Below are 23,677 nucleotides of genomic sequence, written 5' to 3' on the forward strand. Positions count from 1 at the left end.
AATAGGCTGTTTAGATACAAGATATGTATTAGCTAAGGGTGTTGTGGGCGGATGTGGACAGTTTAGGGTTGTTTTGTGGTTAAGGATGGTAACAAGCAATGGCAGAATAGGAGTGGTTTTGTGGAAGTGGGGTAAGGCATAGAGTGGTCAGAGACAGGAAGTGTTGAGGAAAAGGGGGAGCCAAGTAGGAGTTATATGGGTAAGTATGGCCACAGAACAATCATAGAAGATAGGGGTTTTGTGGGTGAGGGTGGCAAGCTAGGGGTGGTGCTATGGGTAAGAGTGGCTACAGAGCAATGACAGATGATGGCGATGTTGTGGATAAGAGGTATAACACTAGAACTGACCATGTAGTTTCGGTAAGTAGACCCACTTTCCTGGCACACGCTTGTATCAAATGCACTGACATTGCATAGCCCACTCTCTTCATAACAAAAGCAGATTAGAATCTATCTGCCTTTTAGTTTGCTGAAATCCTTGCAGTTTCATGGTAAGGAGATACAAAATTAAATTATTTATTAGAAACACCTTTTATATCTATAGCCTTGAGGTTAATCACATCTTTTCCTTCTACATGAGCTTTCATTCACTCATTGAATAGTACTGCATATGTATTGCTATTTTATTGGATAAAATGTAAAAGCATGATCAAGGTGAAATTTGTGCTGCTAAACCCTCAGGGATTAATACATTAGTAGCACTGTCCTACTTGTGAAGCCTCTCCGCAAATATGTGAACAATAAAGATGGAGAGAGTTATAGCTTTAAAAGCGTTATGTGCAGAATGTGGAATATTAAGAGGATCCATAAAAGATCAAAATGTAACATAATCTAGAATTAACTGTAATTTTTATAAATGGGTTCTTTTCTTTCAAATAAACATGTATTTTCACTGTATGACCTTATTTTCCCTTGGTCAGCAGGGAAAGTCAAACATTTCTAACAATTGTTAGTGTTAACGTATATATTTCTTTATTCCCTCATTCCTTGTCTGATAGCTGAATACATTAGACTAAAAGATCAATATTTTTATATTGAATTAGGTGGATTCTACCTATCACTGTAGGCAAAGCAAGATGAACTTCAGTGTGATTGTTCCTGGACTACCTTTCTAATGGGTATATTGGGGAAAACATGCTGGGACCCATAGGTAAACAACATTAAAGCATAAGAGGCCCATACCTGCATTACAGCTTTGTATATATATATATATATACATATATATATATATGGTATATGAACACTCAGAAACCTTAGCAATTTTTTTTCATTGACGCCGCATGCTTTAGGCAATGCTGCTATAGTTCCAAATAAAAATAAAACTTCAATTAAATATATTTATGCCTGATGTTATTAGCCTCCCGGTGAACTCCCATGGCTCCTGTAAATTCAGATCAAATTAAAGATGTGAATTTCAGAGACTGCGCTAGCTCTTTGAACATTTATTGTAGGACAATGGCTTCAGGCCATGGTAAGATATAAATTAGTTCATTTTACTGTAAAGTGTCTCAAATTGCATGTAAATATGACTCTGTGAAAGTCTGCTGTTTACTTTGATGTGTTTAATCCATCTTAAACCAGTAATTGCAGGATGGACACAGTGTCATTCTTACAAAAGGATAAGAAATCCAAAGCTTAAAAATGGAACTTGATCTTTTTAGTGAAATGTTTAATTCTGTGACATGAGTTTAACAAAATCTTTCACCATATTTTGGTCATGTTCTGCCCTTCCACCCTCCTGGAAACAAGTCCACACAGTTGTGCAGAAATTCATGGATACACATGTCCCTTATACGCCCAACTTTTTTATTTTACATCTCACCCGGATGCAGCCAGAATTTGCAGTCCATCATTGTGGAGATTTTCCAAAGTTCCCTGCTTGACAAAGTGGTTCCGTAAGGTTGAAGATATGGACCATATGGAGAGGCTGACTAGTGCTTTAAGGGGGATGGAAGAAATATTTAATAAGATATGGTTTTACTGGCTGGAGTATTCTTGCACTGATAAATTCAAGGACATCCTGGTTGGCCATTTGTTCCCTCTGTCCTTTCGTAACATGTAAAATGTTACACCCATATTCAGGGTGTAACATTTTATGAATGGACCTCCCCCTCTTCCCCACTCCCCATTGTGACAGCTAGCGGAGAATCTTCTCCTCCCCGCTAGCTGTCACAATTTTTAAAAAACACGGCCGTGTGGGGATCCACCCACTTGGGTGTTCCTTTGTGGCTGTCGGCTTGTAGTTCTCAATGAACTACCACAGTGCTGTGGAGCGCTGTGGTAGTTCATTGATTCTGCCTGTCAGTATATCTGCTTGCCCGTACATTCCATTCGGGCAAGCAGATATATGGGCAGGTCTGCAGGAGACCTGTGAGATACCAGTGATCTGCTGATTGATGGTGCAATGCTTTTGAGGCTCAAGAAACAAAAAATGTGCATTTATTATTTTTTGTAAAAAGGTGAATTTATCCTTTAACATGGAGGTCAGACTAGTTTCTCATGGCTCAATGGGGTACTGTTCCGGGATGATGACAGTGCCTTTTCTAGAGTTAAGATTATAATTGAGCTTTTTCTTACCTTTGCAAGGTTGGACCATACGGGGAGCAGGTGTAGTTCAGATTTCCTGCTGTTTCTTCTTCTCTATTTCCTCTGCTCTCTCACCCCCCTCTGAGTTTCTCTCTCACCCCCCTATCAGTTGACACCTTTTGGGTAGAGTCAAGAGATGTGACATGTTTTTTTTCTTCTTTTGCCACCTGCAGAGTGTCCTGGCTTTTGCAGATGGCTGTATTCTCGTGAATCTGCTTATTTGACACTTTGATCCTGTGATCTACTCTTAGGAATGAGTTTTCTGTATGACTTTTACCGTATCTGTGTTCAGGTGGTCTAATTTTGTACTATTTTCAGTTTTCTTTCTTTTACCGTTTGTATTTTTTTTTTTTTCCATTTCCTTAGGAGAAGCTCTTCAGTGAATTCTGTTTAATCAAGTGACTTGATTAGCAGAATATTATTTTATATGTTGTCCTTTATAATTGTATCTCCCGTAAAGGGTATTTTACTTAATTGTGAATGAGGAAATCCTCTTAAGCCTGTCATACTTATCAAGTTTGGTCACTCTGACTAGACCCTAAACCACAGTTTAAAGGCTTGAAGTGCATCACTAGTAAGATTTTTTTGTTTGCTTTTTTGTGTTGTTTTTTTTTGTTACAGTGATACTTTTGGAAATTGACAAATATCAGATTTCTGTAGCAGACACTGGATTGTGGGAAAAGAGGAATATACATATTACCAAAATCTATTTTTTTTGTTGAAAAAATATACTTTATTTTTATATACGTATTGTTTCAAAACAATAAACAATTCAACAAGCAATGGGTGTGATGGGGGTAGGAAAGAGGGATGAGCGAGAGGAAAAAGAGTTCACAGACCCAAAGCTTTATTGAAAGGACAAAGACATGCAAGGAAGAGTGGGGGAAGGGGAAATTCTCTGACGTTCTCTTCCTCCTTGAAGTCCATCAGGTTATAGTCTCTGAACACACTGTGGACCAGTCTGTGACAGTCCTTAAAGGATATCCTCTCCCACTGGTGGATGAGGCACTTCCTGGTGCACCATAAAGCATTCCTTGAAGCAACACAGCACCTGCCAGGCGCCATCAATGTCCTCCTGAATAAAGGTTCCACAGAAAAGTCCATTCAGCACACCAAAGTGTGTGATGGCTGCCTGTGGCACAACGTCCTTGAGTTCTTGTTCCAAGTCCCTCAACAGGTCCTGAGCAAAGGGGCACTCCCAGAAAATGTGTAGAGCAGTTTCCTCCTGGTTATTCAAAAAGGGCAATGCCTGTATCTGTTCAGGTTCCTGGCATGCATAAATGTCCTGAGTGGCAACCCCCCTTGGATTGCCATCCATACAAGATCCTTGTGCCTGTTGGTGAGTCTCTTTGAAGAAATATTCCTCCAGACCACCTTTCAAGTGGCTGAAGGCCTGGAACAGACTCCAATATATCCTTGGCTATAATCAGCTTGTAAATAGTCTTTGGCTTCCACAAGTCGGTCTTGACTCCATATAGCCCCTGCTCCTTGATACACTTAAAAGTTACCAAAATCAAGTGCCTTAAAGGCAGCTGCTAAAGTTTTTGTGATCATTTTATATGCCAAACTGCAATCCCGGTCAGGAAACATATGTAGATTTGATCATTTTACTGGAGTCAGTTTTTTTTCTTCAAGCAGAATTTATGAATTGAAATATGATCATATATATCTGTCTCACAAAATGTATTATTGTTCCTGTTTGCACTGACTTGCTGTGCTGAAAAGGTTATAAATCTCTTCCACTGGCTGTTTTTACCTGCAAAAAGGTGTATCGAGTATACACAGCTAGTGTACAGAGTAGAAAAGCCAATCCCACAGTGCTGACATTTTGTAAATAAAATGTTTAGTGGCTTTTTACATATATTCAGGTTCTGGTCAGGTTACGATTAATAACTTGGTTTCCGTTTTGCGTACTCAGACATTTTGAATATTGCAGAACAGGAGTGAGTCATCACTGTTGCGACTCATACCTTATTAGACAGTTCAGCACCAGATTTTAATCAAGGAATGCTTCAAAGCAAGTGTTTACTGTGCTGTTTCTTGCTTTCCCATACTGTTTAGAGTCCTTTCTCAACTATTAAATATTTATATTGGAAAACATATATTATGCATTTATAATTTAAAACGTATACAGTATAAAACAACCATTTAAAAAAAGTAAAAGCATGTTGAAAAAAACCATCAGAAACACCCAAGACCATTGTGGACTTTCTTTAACCCTGCCGCTGCCAGAGCCATTTTTGTGGGGGGTTTTTTACCATATGTTTACAAAAATCATTTTAGGCCTGTCCCCAAAACATTCTCTATTTTCTGAAAGAAGACACCCTAGAGAATTAAATAGTGGTTGTTCCAATTTTTATGTCACGCAAAATTAGTGCAACGGTTTATAAGATGCAAAACCTATTGACTGACAATATGACGATCCAACTGCTGACAGTCCTGAGTCAGCAGTTAGATTGTCAGATTTACACATACTCCTAATGGCTGCAGCCTCTGGCAGCATATGTAACCCCCCCAGATGTATGACATACAGCGGCAGCCATAGGGTCAAAGACTGCTTATATATGAAATATTCCTATTATAAAATCTGAGGGAATCTATTTCCAATGGTATTAAGTCATCACATTACTTTGCCTCTATCAAAAATTCATATACATAATATTTTGTTGTATGTAATTTGAGCATCACAAGGCACTTTAACCTCTTTCATCCTTATTGCATTCTTAGTTGCAATAGTGGTCATTGCTATTCCTCATACATACCAAGGAGAGGACAGCTGAGAATGTTCCACAGAAACAAATTTATGTATTATCGCTATTATATAGCAAGTACTATCTAAAATATAAAGTAGTTTCTTTCAAAAGAGCCTAATTGAAGATGTTCTATGACTATCTGATGGGAGCAATGCTTTACCTCTTACTTGATTGAAGATATAATTTCACCTATTGCCTCAGGGGTTGGTACAGAAGTGCACCATGGATAGTATCTAAGAAGATGACTTGTGGAACATCAGGCTGATTTACTTAACATCTTACTGATGGCTAAGCAATTTGTGACATTACTTAACTGCTTTATTTAGAATACGAGTGTTCTTCAAGGGCTACTTTTCAATACTTAGATGTGTTCTTGGTTGTTGGTTAGTTTAAGCTCTAACTATCTTAGAACTGACCTATATCTGACAAATGTTTACCTTCTTTTCTTTCCAAAGACTTAGTTTGAGAGTAAGTTAAACACATTAAATTAAGTTCATTGTACAGGAGGTGATATCCAAGTTCATCTTAAACTGCTAAGCAATCGTTTTTATTGATTCTTTAAGTTCAGTCCTTAAAGGACAAACTGGCACAATGCAGAGCATTTTATGTGGTTAAATTGCAGTAGTAGGTGTTTTGCTCTGATACTCTGTTTCTTTAAACAAATGCAACCTAGAATGTTGCTAAATCTGATGTGAATAATTTGCCTGCTAGGTTACCATGGTACAAAATGCTGACAGTCTTTAATGTCTCTCTGGTTTAAGAATGCAATTTGATAGCTGAGCACTACAGAATGGGAGCTAATATTGTTTGGTTGTATTAGGTGAATCCTGCATATCACTGCAAGCAAAATATAGTTATCCTGATAGGTTTATTGGTAAATGCCCTCTACCTGCAGATGCTTAGCTTTTGAAAAGCTGTCAACAGCTTGTGTTAATACTGTTGGTAATATTTTTGGGAAATGGAAGAATGTTATCCTTTGGTCTTGTTAAATTGAATTCGCCTTGTATGGGCACCTTGAGTTAAGCCTTCACTTGTTGGATAGGATGCCTTATTGATGTAACAGCTGCATTTATTAAAACATTTACCAAAAAATGTTTTTCATTTTTTAACTAGTATCCTGCTGCCTTGATGAATCTGGGAGCTATTCTTCATCTCAATGGCAAATTGGAAGAGGCAGAAGCCAACTACCTCCGAGCTCTTCAGTTCAAACCAGATGATGTTATAACCCAGTCCAATCTTCGCAAACTGTGGAATATCATGGAGAAACAAGGTCTAAAGACATCAAAAACGTGACAATGAAGGACTACAGACATTTGACAAAACATTAGATTATACAATTGGACCTGCAGGGAACAGAGGAGCTGTGAGCAAGGCTTCCTGCAAGCATTGGATTCCCCAATTGCTGCTAGGAAAGTCTTCTGCTTTGGCAAAGTAGTTGTTCCATGCTTAATTAAAAAAGGGAAATGATGTTGTGGAATAAAAAAAGAACCTGCAAAGGGATTAGGAAATGCTTGTATTAGCCCAGATAACAGAAAGGCACTTAAAGTGAGATCTGTCTTCATTGCAGAGCAACCGGTTGTGAATATTTCTTGAGTAGGCTAAAGCTAATGGTAGCCTTTAAAGTTGTACAAAAAAAGCATAACAATATAAATACTTTTAATTGCTAAAATAATTAACATAAAGTTACACAGATCAATTTTTTCAGAGCTAATTCACTAAATTTTCTATATATTGTGTTACAAAATTAAAATGCTTTTTGGTTTATTAAACTGTTTCCTTTGGGGATAGAGGAGATTCTAGATCCTCTTGGTTTTGTCTGGCCAGTTATTCTTTTTTCTTTTTCTTTTTTTGTAATGTCATGGTTTGATTTTGAAGGTTGATTACAAAGTGATACATGCAGGTACTTCTAGGACAGGCAGTGCTACACAGGATAGTTAATCTCATCCATGCTAGCTTTTATTTGTTTTTGTACAAAAGCCCCTGACAAATAAAAGTACTCTTCAATTATCAGTTTCAACACATTAGATCAAGAAAACAAGTCAGATATAGAGCTTAATAGCTCTTTGCTCAAGGTACAATATCCACATTTCCTATTTATTTCCAATGCAGCACTGTCTTGCTACAAACTATTTTTTTTGCATTGCAAGTCATTAAAACCCACAACCACAAGGAATTGACCATTAACTTTATTTGTCACAGTTAATTTTGTGTGTTAACATCTGATTTTAACAGTACTTTTTTGAGATGGGAGGAACTTAGGAGGCCAGAGGTTTTTCTTCTAAATGGATAACTGAACCCAAGAGCAAAAATGTAATATATATACCAGTCCTTTAGATGTGGTAGCTGCATTATTTTTAATTTTTTAGGCTAAAACATTTTCAGAAAGTAAGCTAAATACCTGTTGATCTTGCCAATGTTATGTTAAACAATGTTCTCTTTCTTCTGTAAACTACTAATCTTTCCATCTCCATGTAAAGAATGAAAAAAGGCAGACATATCTGATTTCCAGCCTGAGTGGCAACCATGATTCCCTCTATAGAAGTGTGCATAGCCACCCAGTTACAGGAACTGGGTTAATTGTTAGCTTACTTGGTGAGGAAAAATGGGAAAAAAAGTCTAAAAAAGAAAACCAAGGCAATCACCAGATCGAAGGACTAGAAAGCATTTCCCAGTGATACATCAAGATGTTACAGGAACCATTAGCAGGAAATGCTCATGGTGTGGGCTAGTGTAACCTTTTTTATTACCATTAATTTTAGCAGTTTACAGAATATTGAAGGGGTTGTTACAACAAAAAACGTGTTTTGCTCTTCTTTTAATTGTACATGTTTTAATAATGAGATCTACAGTAGAAAACAGTAGGGTCTATGCTGCTCACTGCTGGACTGAAGTCAATTAGAACGTCCTATACGCCCAAGCATATTGTGTGCGAACGCTGCTTATCTTTATACCTTTCTGCTTTGTGCACCTGTTTTTATGTATACATTTTTAGCAGTGAGCTCTGTGGACCCTACCCTACCTTTGGACTGGGGAGAACCTGAGATTCAAGAGAGACTCCTGTGAGTTAAGGACTGTGGTACCAGCTTTGAGAAACAGGGATTAGTTTTGTTCACCTATAGATGGATTTGAAACCATCACTTACACAGGTTATTTAAAAATAAAGAAGTGGGTATATTCATGATGCACTTGACAGAATTGGGCATATCCAAACATATAAAAGTGCACACCAATTCTGCAGTTTTTGGTGGTTAGTAAGTCTGTATTTCCCTGTTGTGTCCCTTTTAGTGTTTTTAAGATTGGCAGAATGATTTATGCACTGCAGGTTGTTAAGAGAAAAGGGTTCATTAATTTTACATTACAGATTAAGTTATTTAAAAGAAAAAATAGCATTCAGAAATCTGAATTTTTTTTTAATTTTCATCCACTTATATAACAGGTAAAAATGGTATTTGAATATCTAAATGTCTTTTGAGAGTCTTGTAAACTTGTAAAGTTTACATGTGTTAGTGAATGTTGAAAGCAGCTCCTTATTATATAAAGCAACTTCGTAGATTTACTGACCTTTACGTGTGCTGTAGAGAATGATTGTGAAAAGGGAACACAATTTTCTAATTTGTGTATTTTTTAAAATTCTTAATGATTTTTTTTTTTTTTTTTACTTTTAGAGAAATAAAATATATATTTTTTTAGTAGAAAAAACTTATTATAACTATATTCGTTTTTATTATTTGAGAACTTAAACTTATTAGGAGGCCTAGGCTCTTGAATGGTTTGTAATGCAATAGAATACAATAAGTAACTGTAAAATTCATAATTTGGCTTTTGTTCAGTATAATTCAGAAAGTTATTATAAAATTTCTCACTGGTTGCATTTATGTGATTGAATAATAGACCAAGGTAAGCGTTCTTTCAAAACCCAGAATATCTCCAACATTAACATATGTTTCTTTTATTATTGACATCTCTAATTGAATTGAAAATACCCAAATTAGTGACAATGTTACATAGTCACTAGAAGAGAATGCAGATAGTACTTCTGCTTATTGTCCATGTGATCATATGCTAAAAATGTAGTCTGGTTATTGTGGAAGGTATTAGATAACTTCTACTGCCAAAGATCAAAATTAAATTACTTGCCCTCCCACTTACCTTATGATTCTTCATAGAGGAGCCATGGACCAGCAGAGTGAATATGCTATCTTGCAGATTTGCATAGCAGGCCTGATTTACTAATCGTTTTCTACGTGCATCAGTCATGTGTGGACAAATTGTATCCTCACGATATTTACAATGAACAAGCTATGTGCATAGATACATATGCACAGACTATGGCATACATACAGTGAATTTACAAAGAAGTGTGTTTTGCTATGGAGTGCACACTCCTGTGTCCAAACACCAGTTTACATGGTGGCATGTCTAAAATAATGAGTGAAGTGCAAACAGCTATCATTAAATTTGATTTAAAAAAAAAAAAAATTTAAGTAAGTTATGCTACGCTAGTATATTTGCATATGTGTCCTGTAATACTATGAATTAATGCTTGTGAGCTACTATGTGGTATTTACATAAAAATATATTAATTTAAATTAATACTATAATAGTGGTGCATCAACACTAATGCACATACCTATAAAACTGCAAAGTTAAATAATGATAAATTAAATGTGTCGCGCTCCACCAACTAATTATATCCTTGATATAAAAATTGCTATCAACATATAATTAATATACCTCCTACACCAAACATGAAACGTGCTGAAAACTAATATATAAATAAATAAGTTGAAAATGATGTAATAATAATATACTAAAAAACTTCATATATATATATATACACACCGATGTGCTGAGTGGTCAATAAATACAATATTCAAATAAATGTGCCACACTGACCATATATCAGTATTAAAAACAATTTACAAAATGTGCAAAAAATAATAAAAAATTATTTTAAAGTGCAATCTGTGCAAAAAATTCATAAGAAATGTATATAAAGGTTCACTCTGTGATTTGAATCTTGCTCTGCAGAAAAATGTATGCGCTCACATCACATGTAGCCAAACCGTTAAGTAAGGCTAATAACGCTTTTGTGTCCTTAAGTGGACCAGATGGTATTTTCCATGCTGAAAATATATATCAGGATATGATGGATAGACCGTACTGCCACCCTTCTCCCACTGAGGGTCTCCTGGACTCTCTCCTGGCCTCACTGAGGAATGCCCGTGATGAAGCCACGTGACCTGGTGGCGTAACGCGTTGGGGAGGGGCTCTGATGTCACGACACCATTTAGATCGACTTCACGGCGAGTACAGACAGTGTAGTGTGCTTGAGCACACACTGAGGCAAAACATTCTATGTAAAGCGTTATCATATTTTATACCATGTGAGTGCGCAATTGTAGGAGTTTAATAAACCACTTTATAAAGGATAAGGCACTATGTATTTATTTTCTTACATAACATCTTAATACATGGAGAGGTGAGGCAGTATACAGACCCCTGCAGGACAAGGGGAGAAAAACCTCATCCATCCACTGAGACACAGTGAGGCCAGGAGAGAGTCCAGGAAACCCCCAGTGGGAGAAGGGTGGCAGTACGGTCTATCCATCATATCCTGATATATATTTTCAGCATCGAAAATACCATCTGGTCCACTTAAGGACACAAAAGCGTTATTAGCTTTACTTAATGGTTTGGCTACATGTGAGGTGAGTGCATAAATTTTTCTGCATAGCAAGATTAAAATCACAGAGTGGACTTTTATATACCTTTCTTATAAATGTCTTATGAATTTTTTGCACAGATTGCACTTTAAAATAATTTTTTTGTATATATTTTTAATACTGATATATGGTCAGTGTGGCACATTTATTTGAATATTGTATTTATTGACCACTCAGCACATTGGTGTGTGTGTGTATATATATATATATATATATAAGTATTTTATTATATTATTACATCATTTTCAACTTATTTATTTATATATTAGTTTTCAGCACGTTTCATGTTTGGTGTAATTATATGTTGATAGCAATTTTTATATCACGGATATAATTAGTTGGTGGAGCGCAACACTTAATTTATCATTATTATCATTATTGTCCTGTAATACTACCACTTTTCTGAAGGTATTGCAGGACACATCTGCAGATATACTCATGACCACAGCATGAGTTTCCAGTAATATATATGTATTTATATTTTTATTTCCATGCCTGCATAGCTGGCTTTTTTATACTTTATCTTCAGTAAAATGTAGATATACACATTCCTTTGTGCTGAACAGAAGGCATTAAGGTAAATTACTTGGGCATTCAACAAACACTGCAATCTGCACTGTACACGTGGAGGCTATTTTACTAAACAAGCTAAGAATGTTGACACAATAAATTGTGAGAATATGGATTAATATAATTATCCAGTCATGTAAAAATAAAACTCCTGTTTACTTCTTTCATTTGCAGATGATTGGATAACTAAAGTGAATATTCACACAGTTTATTGTATGAATCTTCTCAACTTCCTTAGTAAATCAGCCCAAATGTAGTCCATCAGTGGACATTTTACTAGATAGGTTCAGGGATCACATTCACTGAGTACATAGAAATTTAGAAGAGTGATGGCACAAAGAGATCAATCCAGACCATTCCACCAAAGCTGCCTGTTTTCTTTTCTTTTTTTTAAATCGTTTTTAAACTTTTTATCTGAGCATAGATCTATATTTGTCCCAACCATGTTTTACATTTACTTACTGATTCCTTACCTCTGCTGGAAGTCTGCTGCTGAATAATGTCAGGACCCATTACTTTATTAAAAAAAAAAAAAAAAGGATTAAACACTCAGCTTTTTTATGTAAATGCATTCCAAACAACGATTGAAACAAACACCATACAGTTCTTGCTGTATGTGTGTGCCAAAAAACAACATACTCTGCCATTCACTGAAGTGGTTCCAGGTCCACGGCATCACTTCCCTGAACTTCCAGGTAAGGGAGCAGTCACTTTGAGCCCTTTACATGGTGCACAATGAACTATGGACTGCACAGGCTCCAACTGCTGTTAATGACTCACGGGGATAAATAGGAAAGGGGGAGGGAGTGGCTTGCCATCTGGGCTAACTCTTCCAATGGATGCAGGCAGACACACCTATAGTGCCAGCTAGGAGTGCACACACATGGGTGGCTCCATGGGACCCTACAAGGGATAGCAACTGCCTCAAAAGAGGACATCGGGAGCAATGTCCAGGGGCAAGCTCATTCTGTAGGGAAAGCAAGGGAAAATACAAGAAATTCTAGCAACAAGTGTAGCATCTGAACAAAATTGCATGTGAAAGCAGCTGAAGCTTAAATATTTGCCAATTTACCTCCAGAAACTCTGAAAATGAACCTTCATCACTAAAATTAATATGATCTGCCAACTTAATTTTGTTATTGTCATTAAAGTGAAATTCTAGCACCATCTTAACTACTCATAAAACTCCCCCCTCCTTTCTCCTAACACCTATGCTAACTAGTAAAAAAAGCATACTTACCAATTTTTAGCCTGCTCTGGTCTAGTAACATGATCCAGCTCCCCTGTATCTGCCAGAGCAGCAGCAGGGGAGATAAGGGAACATTGACAATGGATGATCCATTGAAGCCTGTGGGTGACATCACCACTCCAGGCATAACAAGCCATTGTTGAAGCACTCTATCCTCTCCCCTTCAGCTACCACTGGCTGACACTGGGGAGAGAACGTGACTGGAGTGGATTTGACTTAAAACAGATAAGTATATGCATCTTTCTTACACTGGTTATTTAGCATAGGTGTTAGGAAAGGCAGGGGAGAAAGATCAGAACACCTATCATGTTTTTATTGCTACTTCTGGTACTGTTAGGGAGTTTCCGCCTCATATTTACCATTATCAGCAAAAGTGAAAGTAAAAAAAAAAATCTAAATTTTGTATTGACATCAGAACACTAATAGAGGGGAAATCATTCAATGGGGACACTAGTTACACACCCTAACTTGGAGGGATTTCCTCTCATTTCCTGTTTTGGCTGTAGAACAGGATGTGAACGTAAATCTCCCTAATGGGATGTAGATGGAAAAAAAAACTGACAAGGTTTGTAACCCTCCCTTACTCCATCGAAAAATTAAAAAAAAAGTTCTGCCTTTAGTTACTACTGATTGTTGACTCCTGCTTTAGTCCTGGTTCGCACAGCTGTGTACAACTACACACCCGTGCAAGCACTGAGTTTGCCTACATGGGGATCCACAGGTGTTTTCCATGCATCCCTGTGCAGACATTCCCATTGATGTCCATTGGAACTTAGTGAATGCATGGGAGAATGTCACCAGCACAACGAGGATCACCAATATGGGTCCAAAAGTTGCTGTAACTATAGTTGCAACTATAGTTGCTGTAACTATGTGATTGTTCATTAAAACTTTTGGACCCATATAGGTGATCCTCGGTGTGCTGGTGACATTCTTCCATGCTGATTCTGTTCAGTTACAGATGACGGTCACTGCAGCACCCACTTATACACACAGCAATTTTTAACACAGGAACGTGTGCGTTTTCGATTGTACACTTGCGCTCAGTGAATGCATGGACATGACCAGTTTGAAATCTTTCATTAATGTCCAACATGTTGAAGTCACTCATAATTAAAACCTCTCCCTTCATTGTCATTTGAGTTATCATGTCAATCAACATGTTATTATAATCCTCATATTGTCTTGGGGGGGCCTATAATCTACATCAATTCTAAGGGAAGATCCTTCTCTGGTTTGTAGACAATTTCAGAGGGTTTTAGTTTGTTCGTTTGTTTTCTGAGTTATCATTTATATACCTTTTCTACTGTGGCCTTCCTGGTAAAGGTATTTCTCAGTCATTTAAATCCTGAACAATGTCTCTGTAATCACAAAGTCCAAGTTATGCCTGGACATACGTGCTGTTTGTCAGGTCTCAATGCATGTTACCTAAACTAAGCATTAATGCACATAACATGACAAACGCTATCTACTATTGTATTTTTAGTACCAAAATCTCTAAACGCAAAACTATTGAGTTTACTGATTGTGAGTTCATCACAACATAAGTACTGCAGACTTCTCTTTTTGAACATCTCTAGTTACATAGGGTATATTTAGAGTATTTCTAATTTTTCTTTTTCTTGTATTTCGGTTGTTGCTGGGACGTTGTTACTGGTAAATGCATACTACTGGAAAATTTGTTTGTTGCTGACTAGGTGATGGGAGGACTGGGTGTGTTCCAATTAGCATATGTATGAGGGGTAAGCTATTACCCTAATCAGTGCAGTTTTAAAGTATTTGTGATTTCTTTTCATTTATCTTAATTTGCTTATTTAATTTTGATATTGTGGTTGTTTCTCAGATATTGCTGAGTTGCTGTTGATGATATGTACATTCACATGCTCATGCGATTGTGCAATGCAAGCACACCATTTCTTTTATGTAAATCAGGCCAAGCATATCCGTAAAGTTAATCTGTGCGCACATGAAAAAGTGGCTTACACCCTTTTATTGAAATAAACCCAAGTGAAGTAATACAATTTACAAAAAAAATTTCCAAGACTTCCAAGGTATTTTACAATATACAAGGTGTGTCAAGAATATAATTGAGAATGAAGTTCTTGCACCTGAGAAGGGCTCTGTGAAGGGAGAAGCTGGCCACGGTCGCTTGGGGTGGGTTGCCAGGTATACATTAGAACACTGATCAGTTGCATTCCAGCCCTATCAGAATTGAGACATTCTGTTCAATTGTCTCATATTAAGAAAAATGCAAGCGAGTTTGGAACAGTGGTTCACGATAAAAATTTTGTGTGAAATTGGGTAAAAGTGTATCAGAAACTATAGAAATGATGAAGAAAGCTTATAGTGAAGCTGTGCTATCATCTGCACTAGTGTGCCGATGGCACAATGCCTTCAAGGAAGGATAAGAAAGGGGTTGACGACGAACAAAGATCAGGACGCCCCTCTTCATCAAAAACTGAAAAGAATATGGATGCATGTTTTCAACTGTGACCGATGGCTCTCTATTAGAATGATTGCAGATGAAATGGGAATTACCAAGTTAATTGATTGTGGAATCATGACTCAGGATTTGAAGAAAAAGTGTGTGCAAACAAACCCGTTGGCCTGTTTGGAAAGAGGGCCTGATTTTGTTAGTCTAGTGATCATGGGAAATGAATCCTGGGTGTTTAAGTACGATCCCGAATTGAAAAAACAAAGTTCAGAATGGCACACACCCACTTCACCTCACCCTAAGAAAGCTTGAATGAGCAAATCAAAAGTCAAATCAATAGTCATTGTTTTTGTTTTTTTTTTTGTTTTTTATTCACGTGGATTTTTCCATAAGGAATTTTTTATCTACTGGTCAAACCGTGAATCAAAGATTTTACCTGGAAGTTCCTGGTTGCTTGAGAAAAAGTGTGCCTCCTGAGATCAGCTCAACTTGGATCCTCCATCACAATGTTCCGAGTCATATTGCTTTAGCTGTCAGTGTTTTTGGCTGAAAAACACATCACAGTGCTTCCCCATCCACCCTACAGCCCCGACTTGGCTCCTTGTTACATTTTCATTATCCCAAAGTTGAAAAAGAGTTTGAAAGGACACCATTTTGGTAGTGTGGATAATGTCCAACGAGCCACTATGCAGGCTCTGAACGCCATCCCACTCAAAGGCTTCAAGGAATGCTATGAAGAATGAAACAATTGTTGGGAGCATTGTCTGCATACTTTGAAGAGATAATGTTCAATTTTAAGATGTTTAATTTTTAAAATATCATTCTCTTTACTTTCTGGACACACCTTGTATGTCTATGAATCTCTTTATTGGTGTAGGCAAAGTTGGTAAAACTGGGAAAACTCCTTTAACCACTTACCCATCACCCTATAGTAGATGTATTGCTGCAGGGCTTCACAAAATCATGTACGTGTACGTGTGTGTATATGTATGTGTATGTACCTGATTTTCATTTTCAGGTAGGGGGTGTGGTGGCTAGGGATGTCAATCACCAGGTCCTGGCAAACGTTGTGGAAAGCTGACAGGGAAGAGACCTGTGTGTAAACAACACAGGTCTCTCTACTGCCAGCAAGGACATGCTGCTTTGTATTTCTTTGCACAGCAGAGAAATACAAAGCAGCATGTCTCTGTAGTAAAACAGCACACATTGTAAAACACACACAACACACAGTTAACCCTTTGATCGCCCAAAAGTTAACCCCTTCCTGCCTATTGTCATTAGTACAGTGTCAGTGCTTTTTATTAGCGCTGATCACTGTATTAGTGTCATTGGGATGTCAGTGGCAGTTAGTTCCCACCCAGTATCAGAATGCCCGCCGCAGTCCCACTATAAGTCGCTGATAGCCGCCATTACTAGTATATAAAAATAAAAATTCTAGTATTTATATCGTCATTTGTAGACGCTATAAATTTCACGTAAACCAATTCATTTTAACATATTGGGATTTTTTTTTTAGCAAAGACATGTAGCAGAATACATTTTGGCCTAAATTTGACGAAATTAGATTTTTAAAAAATTTTTCTTGGATATGTTTTATAGCAAAAAGTCAAAAATATTGTTGGTTGTTTTCAAAACTGTCAGTGTTTTTTTGTTTATAGCGCAAAAAAAATAAACTCACAGGTGATCAAATTCCTCCGAAAGAAATCTCTATTTGTGGGGGGAAAAGGACATCAATTTCATTTCTGTACAGCGTTGCATGACTGCGCAATTGTCAGTTAAATTAACGCCGCGCCGTATCGCAAAAAATGGCCTGGTCAAAAAAGAGGGTAAATCCTCTGGAGGGCAAGTGGTTACACAGATTTCTGTTTGTTCATTTTTCATTTTACTGTTACTGAAATATTATTTCAGATTCTTTATCAGGAAAGTTAATTAAGGAATTGTCCAGGGTACATAATTTTGATACATTTGTATTTTTATGAATAGAGCCATGTATACGTGGATTGACTAATGTCACAAATGTTTTTTTTATTGTGCTCTCAAATCTTTTGTTCGGTCTTTTACTTCATGTAGAGTATAGTTCAGCTTGTTGTATTGCCATCTGCTGTGATTTGCTCCAAAGGCTTCTGTTTTTTTACTGCCTGCAGACAGTACAATAATCTGTTCCAAACATGACAAAATACACAAGGCAACCTGCCAGCTGCATCGTCAACATTTTAATTTTCAGTTTGTTTGTTTCAGACTATTTATACTTTTACTTTTTTTCCTTCTTTTTATCTTTTCAATAGAGCATGCTTTCCATGTTTCTCAATCAATTTCTGCTTGTTTTGAGAACTGGTATTTTTATGTATTTTATCAAACTTTGTAACGCAATGCTTCTTGGCCATGGCTCCACGTTTCTTATTTAATGTATGTGGTGTATTAATTTCCTTTTTCTCAAATCACTGTGTGATATTTAAAGCCAGTATTTTACAGATATATTTTTTGAGATATGATGACAAGCTATAACTATTTTTTGTAGACATTATTTTAGTTAGTTTGGAAATAAATCTAAAAATGTGTTTGAAATAGAAAAATTAATTCATACGGCTGATCTTTTTTAAATGTTTGCACTAATGAGACCATCATCAGCATACTGCCAGTCCCAAAAATGTCAAAATCCAGATTTTCTACTGATGTTTTTTTTCCCCTAATAATTCAGCTTAAAACCATCATCATCATTATTATGTTTTAATAGGGTTGTAAAATTTAAAGACAAGGTCTTTGCTTTAAAGCAAGTTATAGGATCAACTTAGAACAATTTGAACATTTTGTTTCTTTTGTTTCATTATTTGTAGAAACAATTTGCAATGTATTGAAAGTAAATTATGAGATGGATGGAACAACTGTGCATGTTCTCTCTTTTTTTTTTAATTCATTTGATTGAAAACATTTTATTTTGATGAAACCGCTGTGTCTTGAAGCACATCATAATCCTGGGATTAAAGGATTTAGTTCTATATTGATTTATCAACTTCAGCCATTCAGTAAGTTTCCATGAGCTCGGTTTTGGGCCATGAAATGTATGGGGAAAATGCACACTATCATAAAGCAGGTTATCATCATAGTTAAAGGTATCAAAACACAAAAACACAAAAATTTATTATTGCAGCTTACTAGAAAATAAAGAAATCCAATGGAATCACTACATCTAAAGACTGATAAGTTACAATGTATTGCAATTTGTTTTTGGGTTTAGATATGCTACACTTATTTTATATTCTTTATTGAAACATATACATGCATCTTTCAAATGGAATATTGTGAGTAGCAGGTTACATACATCTTCTTTTCTATCTGTTGTGTTACAGTTTCTCTAAAGTGGTCAAGGTAAATCTGGTAAATGTTGACATAGTCTCCCTTCTTCATGAACAGAAGGAGAAAGGAAGATCCATACACAAAACATTGGTGTTTAGAAAGTTAAATTACGATGGACGTTTCCCAATTTGACTTAGTATTTTAGGTACTCACATACCATTGAGTTACTGATACTATATATCCACTTGCCGACCACAATACATATATATACATTGTGGTTAGCAAGTGGTTTTCCGCGGTTAGGGCTGAAGCTATCAGTCATAACCCCGGTATTTTGGTTTTCCAGCTGGTGACTGTCTTTCTCATGAAAGTGGTCCTAGTGGCTAATGAGCCATTGGATCACTTATAGAAGCTGCAAGACGGGACGTCTTCCATCCCCTCGCCACTCCCCCCGCACCGCTTGGCAGTGTTTCTTGGGATTACTGTTCTCATCCGCGGGACCAAAAATCCATCTGACGGGTTGCACAGCTGGACATTGAGGCAATCAAAGACCAGATCATCTCTGATCATCTCTATGGCCTTGAAGGGCTGGAGCGATGTCATGACATCCATTCCAGTTTTGGCCATTTTTGTTTTTTTATCTTTTGCTTTTAAGGGTATAGGAGAGATTAGGGGTTCGTTTGAACCCAGATCGCTCCATAAAGAGGACCTGTCATCCCTTATTTCTATTACAAGTGATGTGTGCATTTCTTGTAATAGGAATAAAAGTGATTTAAAAAAAAATTTAAGCGCACCCATACCTCCATGCTTGCGCGCATAAGTGAATGCATATGTAGGCCATGCCCACATATGTAAATGGTGTTCAAGCCACACATGTTAGGTATCGCCACGAATGTCAGAGCGAGAGCAATACATTTAGCAGCAGACCTCCTCTGTAACTCTAAAAAGGTAACCTGTATACATTTTTAAATCCTCGCCTATGGAGATTTTTAAATATCTTAGTTTGTCACCATTCCAGGAGCATGCACAATATTAGTGCATACAGTTGTGTTCAAAATAATAGTAGTGTGTTGAAAAAAGTGAATAAAGCTCAAAATCCTTCTAATAGCTTTTATTTCCATACACACAACTGCATTGGGAACACTACACATTCTATTCCAAATCAAAACATGAAGAAAAATATATCAAATTTGTGTTGTTCCTCTAAAAAAAATTGAAGAAAAGTGAATATTAGACTGTTCAAAAAAATAGCAGTGTTTGTATTCTTCTTTACAAACTCAAACATTCACTATATAAACTGAAAAATGTTTGAAGATTTTGCTTTCCTTTGAATCACTTAATGAATATTTAGTTGTATAAGCACTGTTTCTGAGAACTGCTGTACATCTGTGTTGCATGGAGTCAACCAACTTCTGGCACCTGTGAACAGGTATTCCAGCCCAGGATGATTGGACTACATTCCACAGTTCTTCTCTATTTCTTGGTTTTGCCTCAGAAACTGCATTTTTGATGTCACCCCACAAGTTTTCTATTGGATTAAGATCCGGGGATTGGGCTGGCCACTCCATAACGTCAACCTTGTTGGTCTGGAAACAAGATGTTGCACGTTTACTGGTGTGTTTGGGGTCGTTGTCTTGTTGGAACACCCATTTCAAGGGGATTTCCTCTTCAGCATAAGGCAGCATGACCTCTTCAAGTATTCTGATGTATTCAAACTGATCCATGATCCCTGGTATGCGATAAATAGGCCCAACACCGTAGTATGAGAAACATCCCCATATCATGATGCTTGTGCAACCATGCTTCACTGTCTTCACAGTGTACTGTGGCTTGAATTCAGTGTTTGGGGGTCATCTGACAAACTGTCTCCGGCCACTAGACCCAAAAAGAACAATCTTACTTTCATCAGTCCACAAAATATTGCTCCATTTCTCTTTAGGCCAGTCAATGTGCTGTTTGGCAAATTGTAAGCTCTTCAGCACGTCTTTTTTTTCAACAGTGGGACTTTGCGGGGGCTTCTTGCAGATAGCTTGGCTTCACATAGGCGTCTTCTAATTGTAACAGTACTCACAGGTAACTTTAGACCTTCTTTGATCTTCCTGGAGCTGATCGTTGGCTGAGTCCTTGCCATTTTGGCTATCCTTCTATCCATTCGAATGGTAGTTTGTCGCTTTCTTCCACGTCTTTCAGGTTTTGGTTGCCATTTTAAAGCATTTGCGATCATTTTAGCTGAGCTGCCTATCATTTTCTGCACTTCTTTATATGTTTTCCCCTCTCCAATCAACTTTTTCATCAAAGTACGCTGTTCTTCTGAACAATATCTGGAACGACCCATTTTCCTCAGAATTTCAGAAAGAAATGCACTGTAACCAGCATGTACAATATTTGCTGCCTTCCTTCCTTAAATAAGGGCAATAATTGCCACCTGTTTTTCAAAGAATGAATGACCTCACTAATAGAACTCCACACTGCTATTATTTTGAACATGCCCCTTTCAATTAGTGATTCAATTACACAGAATCAGCAGCAGGCATGTCATGACTGTTGGGTCTGTTGGATTTCTATTACTTTACTACACCTGCTAGTAAATTATTTGCCATGTAGAAATATCATTTCTACCAAAAACAGTGATTGATCAGGTTAGTGATGTCTGACTGCTATTATTTTGAACACAACTGTACATGTTAGGTATTTATTTACTCAGCGTAACATCATATTTTATATTTTACCAAACAAATTGGGTTATCTATTATGTTTTTTTGCATTAAAATTAAAGTGCATTTTTTCCAAATTAAGTGCGTATGAAAAACTGCTGCGCAAATACCCTGTGACATAAAATATTGCATTACATTACATAATGTTTGTTGGTTCTAAGTAATTTTCTAGCAAAAAATACTGATTTAAAATTGTGAACAAAAAATGCCAGAAAAGGCATGGTCTTCAAGTGGATATTTATGACCAAAACAAAATGGAGGGACTTTCTGGATATTCATAATATCTTTATACTGTCTGACAGGATTAAGATGTATTCACCATTACATTGAATTTAATATTTTAAAATGAGTCTTTTTCCTAAAAAAAAAAAACAAAACAAAAGAATCCTGTCTATGGGCTTGTTCACCCCAGCAGGCGTGCCTTGTGGTCTATAAAATGCGCATGCAGTGTTGTGTGTTATGTGGTGGCAGTGTAATGCACAATGCATCTAGGGTTACTTTTTTTCTTTTTAAGCTTTATTGAAGTGTCACAAAATGTGCTGTGTTGCACTGACACATGTTTATGTGTATTGCACTGTATAAAATTATAGACCTGCACTTTTAGGCAATGCACACCAACACACATACTGTATATGGTTTGAACAGGGCACATTGTTTCTGTGAGCCTGCATTGATCAATGCAGCTTACCATACCAGGTATGAATGGGCCCTTACATATTGAAACCTTTGCCTTTCTCTTACATATTCATATATAGTACAGGGATGCATTTAACCATCTCCCAAAACATAGACAGAACACATTTGTCATTAAATGATAAGTTCACCTTTACAAAATAAGTAAATGTTTTTAATATCTTTTTGCAGGTAAAAAAAAATATGCACTTTTTTTTTATTTTTTTTATTGGGAGCAGATCGTAGATGCTATGCAGGGCTCTTGCAGACCTTGTACGGGCAGTCAGTTGCACACTGACAGGAAGCCTCAATGAACTACCAAAGTGGTCAACCGCACCTTGGAAGTTCGTTGAGAACTACAACCCCACAGCCGCAAAGGCTGCCGGTAGATGTAGTTTCCCATTCTCACAATACAAGTGGTTCGGTCAGGTGGGGGGGGGGGGTTGTTGTCATTGGGCAAGGTATGGTGTTAAAAAAATTATTTTCATGTATTATATATTTCCTGTACAGTAGATGTAGTGTTGGGGTTATTTGGTGTTGATAGCCCCTAGAATGTTCTCTGAAGTAGACCTTGCTCTGTGACACACATCCCCAAATAAATTGTTAAAAGTCATGTCTTGTCTAATTAGTTAATTAAAATTCATAAACATTTTTGTACCTACATAAAAAAAAATTTGTGTACCTTCTGCTTTGTAGGAGATAGTGAAATGTATTATTGTATATGAATAGTACATAGAGGCAAAATCTTTGCTTATATGGGCTTTAATAAAAGGCAGATTTTACAAGGTTTTTTTTTTTAAAGAAAAATATTAATTTTAAATTACAGAATCAGATAAAATTGTTAAGACCCTGCATTTTTGCTCCTGCAGTAGAATTTGAAATTATTATGGATACCATGAAAAGTCTCACATTTTTGTCTTGATTGTAAATTACCGTATTTTTCGCTCCATAATATGGGTTTTAGAGGTGAAGAAAAAGAAAAAAAAATATTCTGAACCAATGGACTGCAGACACAGTACAGGAGATGACCAGAGACTGCGGACACAGTACAGCGAATGACCCGAGACTGCAGACATAGTACAGGGGATGACCAGAGACTGCGGACACGGAACAGGGGATGACCAGAGACTGCGGACACGGTACAGGGGATGACCAGAGACTGCGGACACGGTACAGGGGATGACCAGAGACTGCGGACACGGTACAGGAGATGACCAGAGACTGCGGACACGGTACAGGAGATGACCAGAGTCTGCGGACATAATACAGGGAAAATGCCAGGGACTGCAGACATAGTAGAGATGACCAGAGAATGCAGACGGTACAGGGGATGGCCAAGAGACTGCGGACCTTTGGGGAGGGAGGGGGAGCGAGTACCTGAAGTTGTCCTTTCTTTAGTGTGGGCACGCTGGCTTCTTCCCGCGCCGGCTTCTGTGACAGCCGGGTGCCCACTGTGTGCCTTCTGAGACCTGTCATGTGTCCCAGAAGTCGCCGGACCATTCACAAAGTGCAGCGCTTCTCGCGCATGCGCAGTGGGCACCCGGCTGTCACAGAAGCCAGCACGGGAAGACTACAGCGTTTGACAGAGGAACAAGTAAGGTCCTGCAGGAGAGAAGAGCTGAGCGGTCGACCCGGTATTCTGACATGGTGGCGGCAGAAATACTGGACCTGCCGCTCCAT

The 23,677-nt window shown here is 37.3% G+C and overlaps 1 protein-coding gene across 1 annotated transcript in view; it reads left to right on the forward strand.

Moving 5' to 3' along the window:
- TMTC2 (transmembrane O-mannosyltransferase targeting cadherins 2) overlaps nt 1–7,511 on the forward strand; it is a 420,955-nt gene extending 413,444 nt beyond the window's left edge. The window contains exon 12 of the mRNA XM_089652348.1: nt 6,452–7,511. Within this exon, the coding sequence (XP_089508474.1) occupies nt 6,452–6,631 (180 nt within the window). The 3' untranslated portion in view covers nt 6,632–7,511. The remainder of the gene's footprint in view (nt 1–6,451) is intronic.
- Nucleotides 7,512–23,677: the final 16,166 nt, after the last annotated feature.

Source organism: Staurois parvus, unplaced genomic scaffold (assembly GCF_062004578.1).
Source record: "Staurois parvus isolate SC_StPar_1 unplaced genomic scaffold, SC_StPar_1.0 ptg000025l, whole genome shotgun sequence".
NCBI lineage: Eukaryota > Metazoa > Chordata > Amphibia > Anura > Ranidae > Staurois > Staurois parvus.